General features: G+C 37.1%; 1 protein-coding gene across 5 annotated transcripts in view; it reads left to right on the top strand.

Annotated features, from left to right (window-relative positions):
* The window catches only part of LOC144956276 (neo-calmodulin-like), a 109,534-nt gene that overhangs the window by 1,751 nt on the left and 102,783 nt on the right, over window positions 1–5,000 (top strand). For all 5 annotated transcript variants that reach the window (XM_078886748.1, XM_078886744.1, XM_078886745.1 and 2 more), the window contains exon 2: window positions 224–698. In XM_078886748.1, coding sequence (XP_078742874.1) covers window positions 645–698 — 54 coding nt within the window. In that variant the 5' untranslated portion in view covers window positions 224–644. The remainder of the gene's footprint in view (window positions 1–223; window positions 699–5,000) is intronic.

Genomic DNA, 5,000 nt, shown 5'->3' on the forward strand with positions numbered 1-5,000 from the left:
TTTATCAACAAAAAGAAAGAATGACGTTGTTAAGGTGTCCCATCATTGCTTTGCTTATTCGCCTTAACGACGTCATTTTTCTCATTTCTCATTCGTTTTTAGGGTTTCATTCATCGTGTTTTGTTGATAAAGGGGAAACCCAAAACGTCCATTTTATCTGTTACTTCGTTTATGAAATCAAAGCCTCCATTCCAAATTTCCAATTGTTACTTAATTATTCAAGCTTCAAGCAGCAACAATTTCATTAGAACTACTGGATGAACAGAATATATCATCTGAGGCCGTGTCAGTCATATATTCCTTTCCCGTGGACACAAAACAACTAGTTGATCCAACCCTCTCCTTACAATACAACTCAGTGGATAACACATCATCATCATCGGCATTGTTATTAACACATCAACTAGAACACACCAACCAACTACACATCTCTAAGGCAGTGTCATTTATATTCCTTTCCCGTGGACACAAAACAACTAATTGATCCAGCCCTCTTCTTACTATATAAATCAGTGGATAACACGACATCATCTTCACCACCATCACCATCATCATCATCATCATCATCATCAGCATCATCATCATCATCATCATCATCATCATCAACTAGAACACACCAAGCAAGCAACCAACCAACCAACACAATGGCCAAACCATCCACCAAGACCCCAACAACGACGACATCCACCATCCAATGGGTAAGCCTGAACTTTCTTTGTTTTCATCCCAGATGATAATATGACCTGAATGTGTTGCAAGTGCCGTAAAAACCCTTAAAAACAACAACAAACAACAACCAGATGTAACCCTCTATAGATAATATGCGCTTGGCTAAGAAGCTCATAACATTGCCATCCGGAAGTATAACGGACCAATGCACAAAACTGTGTGTATCCATGAACGTTTATAGTCAGGTTAATACAGTTCAGTGAGCATTACTTATAAACGCGGATGACAAAAAACAATAACAAAGACCTGAGTGACGTCATCTTCATTATATTTGTAGATAGTATGCAGATGACGTCACTCAGGCCTTTGTTATTGTTTTTGCCATCCGCGTCTGTGAGTTGTTCTCACAAAACTATATTAAACAGACTATAAAAGTTCATGGTTACACAGAGTTTGTGTGTTGGTCCGTTCTACTTCCGGATGGCAATGTTGTGAACTCCTTGGCCAAGCGCATTCTATCTATACATAGTAACGCGTAATGATTTCAAGTTTACAATAATAATTTGTGACGTCAGATTATCAAACGTTAAATTTCACTAAAAATCAGATTCTTTAAAAAGAAGTATTATTTGAATGTTTTTGAAGACGTATTTTATTCAAATATGACGAAATAGGAATGGATTGAGGGGTAGAATAAAAGATTTCCTACACTCTTGCGTTTTGGATTTCCATAATACAAAAGTGTAAGCATCGTTTTTTATTCTACCCCTCCACTCGGCTCTGTTATTGTTTTTAGACAGCTATTTTTATGAGTAGTTCTCACTACATTCCATCAATCAAACTGTAAACGCAATATAGCCTGATGGGGAATGTTGTGAGTAGTTTAGCTAAACGCCGAGCATCAATCAGAAACATTCAAATGATACTTCTTTTTTAAAGAATCTAATTTCTAGAATCTAATAAATACTAACGCTATTGATATCATTACTACAATAATAATTGTGACGTCAGATTAGCAAACGTTAAATTTCACTAAAAATTAGATTCTATAAAAAGAAGTATCATTTAAATATTTTTGAAGATGTCTTTTATTCAAAGATGACGAAATAGGAATCAATCGAGGGGTAGAATAAAAGATTTCTTTCTCTTGCGTTTTGGAATTCGCAAGCTTGTGTAGCGGTTGGGAACACATCCGGAATTTCAAAAAGCAAGAGTGAAAGAATCGTATATTGAAACCCATTTGTATGAGTAGTTCTCACTAAAATCAAACTATAAACGTTTAATGTCCTTAAAACACTGGTAACAATATATTGTCAGGGGTGCCAATTCTGGAGGCAAAAATTTACTAAATTTTTACACAAACGCACAGAACAACCCCTTTCTGAGTTTTGAACTCCAGTAAAAAGACATTATGTATTTACTTTTTTTCCCATTTAACAGATGATTTGAAAATATACTGAGGGTTTAAAACATACTTATACTTTACTTACTTTTGGGGCGCCCAACATGAGCCACAAGTATTCGCCATTCTGTCCTGTCCTCCATAAGCGTACGCAGCTCCCGGGTGTTGTCCATTCCTGTGTCATCTGGCAGACAGTCAATGTATGTTGTATTCTGCCTGCCTCTGCTTCTGGTTCTCTCAGGTGGTTCCCACAAGACTGCTTGCAATTTCCTCCTTGTGTCTCCAGCAGTGCCCCGCAAGTCTCAGTCTTCTCTTTTGTATCTTCGAGGTCACTTGGGGGCGGGGGGGGGGGGGGGGGGGGGGGGGGAGGTCACTGAATTTTGTAAATGTACGGAAATTTGGCTACTTTGTATTGTGCATTAGGCATTGAGATAAAAAAAAGGAAAATATACTCTGTTATAAAGCATTGTCATGGTGAGAGTATACACGGACTCCGACTGTACGGGGTTAATATTGCCTTACAATCTAATACTGATATTATTAATACATTTTGATGGCTGACTGTAATACTTATCAAATTGTCACAATCTGTCATGCAATCTCGTGGAATTGGCGCCTGTTTATTCTTTGTACAGAGACATTTATATAGATATATTAAATTTAAGAAAAGGACAATGATAACATTGACAGCACAACAATTGCAATATTATTATTATTATTATTATTATTATTATTATTATTATTATTATTATTATTATTATTATTATTATTATTATTATTATTATTATTATTATTATATTATTATTATTATCATCATCATCATCGTCGTCATTCATCATCATCATCATCATCATCATCATCATCATCATCATCATCATCATCATCATCATCATCATCATCATTATTATTATTATTATTATTATTATTATTATTATTATTATTATTATTATTATTATTATTATTATTATTATTATTATTTAATTATTATTATAAGAAAGAAGAAGAAGAAGAAGAAGAAGAAGAAGAAGAAGAAGAAGAAGAAGAAGAAGAAGAAGAAGAAGAAGAAGAAGAAGAAGAAGAAGAAGAAGAAGAAGAAGAAGAAGAAGAAGAACATTTGAAAATTTTAAAAATAATATTTCATTATTATCATTATCGTTATAATCATCATCAACGTCATCATTGATATACACAAATTCCAATCATACAAAAAACAACAAACAGACAATAGCAATTGCTTGCTATCCTTTGGATAGGAGGCTAGTCTATCTCAAAGTGCTTTCCGCCAAATCTAACAGACTCAGCTACCCATTCACAGCTGGGTGGAATAAAAAAAGGGGGGAGGGGGGGGGGCGAGGGGTCGGAAAAAATCTCGATTGCACCCGGGCGGGATCGATCTCGGTCCTTTTGCTTGTGAAGCGAGTGCTCTACCTACTGAGCTATCTGGACCCCCAACAATCCATCGATTATATCAACTCTTTCAGCTATGGGATTGTCCGAGCAGTCAGATGTCCGAGCTCTGGGTTTTCTAGCCTAATTTCGAACATTCATAAAAAAATTTTTTAATTTTTCAAGATATCTCCTTTAAATTTCTTTGGTATAAAAATCAATACTAGTGTTAAATGGTCGTGGGAGAATAAAACACGAGACCATTTTGAAAAGTGTCTCTAGAATGAAATAGGGGTCTTATCGTAAAATGTCCATGAAGTCATGAAGTTTAAAAAATATGTAAAAATAAAATAATATTAATATGTACTCGCTTTGTACTCGCTTTCGGATCGGAAGGTCCTGGGTTCGAGCCTCGTTCGACGTGTAGCTGAGTCCTTGGAAAAGACTCTTTGCTCACATTCTCTCACCTGACTCAGGTGGAAATGAGTACCTGGCCGTTTACAGCGTTGTTTCTGTCTGAAAAAAAATGTAATATCGCCTAACAGGCGCCATGTCACGTCCTACATGTTCAGTGTTGCTGTTGGCCAGGGAGCCCTTGTAAAGCTCATTGAGTACGTTTAGTGGATATTGCGCTATATAAAAGCTCAAGTTTTAAAAATCTTGGTCAGAAATCATAGCTCTTAGATGTCCATCGATTATAATAAGCCTCGTCGTCACGGGTCTTCACGGCAGTCCCAGGTTTGAGAGTTTTTGAAACCGTGATGTTCATTTTACTAGATAGATATGTGAGGGACGAGTTTTCTGACCAAAATTTTAAATACGTGTTGCTTGAGATTACGACAGACTTGTGCAAAAATGGCCAAAGTTGATGAACGAATTTCATTATCATTATAATAATACAATGGAAGAGATTCGTTCACTCACTCACTCACTCACTCACTCACTCACTCACTCACTCACTCACTCACTCACTCACTCACTCACTCAATCCTCTCCGGGCCTGCTGGCACTTGAGGCCATGCAAGGGATCTCCACCTGGTCCTGTCAGCAGCTATTCTTGGGGCCATCTCGAGGGACAGACAGACCTCTCTGTTTTAGGTCCCTCTCTACAGAACGTCTCCAGGTCTCCTTGGGGCGGCCTCGCTTCCTCTTTCCTTGGGGTGTCCATCGCAGAGCCTTCCTTATCAGTGTTTCATCAGGTCTGCGACAGACATGCCCCAACCATTGCCATCTTCTCCTTTTAACGAGACTCTCCACCGACTCCACTTCAGCTCGCGTTCTCATGTCCTCATTCGAGATTGTGTTTGGCCAGAATATCTTGAAGAGATTCGTTGGGGCGGAATTAATCCAAGTTGACATAAATGAAGTCATGTTGTGTCAGTTTGGTGCCTTATGGCCGGGGAATTAATTAGGACACAGCAGAAACTGCCGAAAAAATAAACTACCTTTGATATATTTTGGCAGGACATTTTTCACCTCAATATATAAAGAAGAAATTAATTGTAAATTAATATTGCGTTCAAAATGTAGAAAAATATTATAT

This window comes from Berghia stephanieae, chromosome 11, assembly GCF_034508935.2.
Source record: "Berghia stephanieae isolate SIO BIC M18660-M18661 chromosome 11, UCSD_Bste_1.3, whole genome shotgun sequence".
NCBI classification, from domain to species: domain Eukaryota; kingdom Metazoa; phylum Mollusca; class Gastropoda; order Nudibranchia; family Aeolidiidae; genus Berghia; species Berghia stephanieae.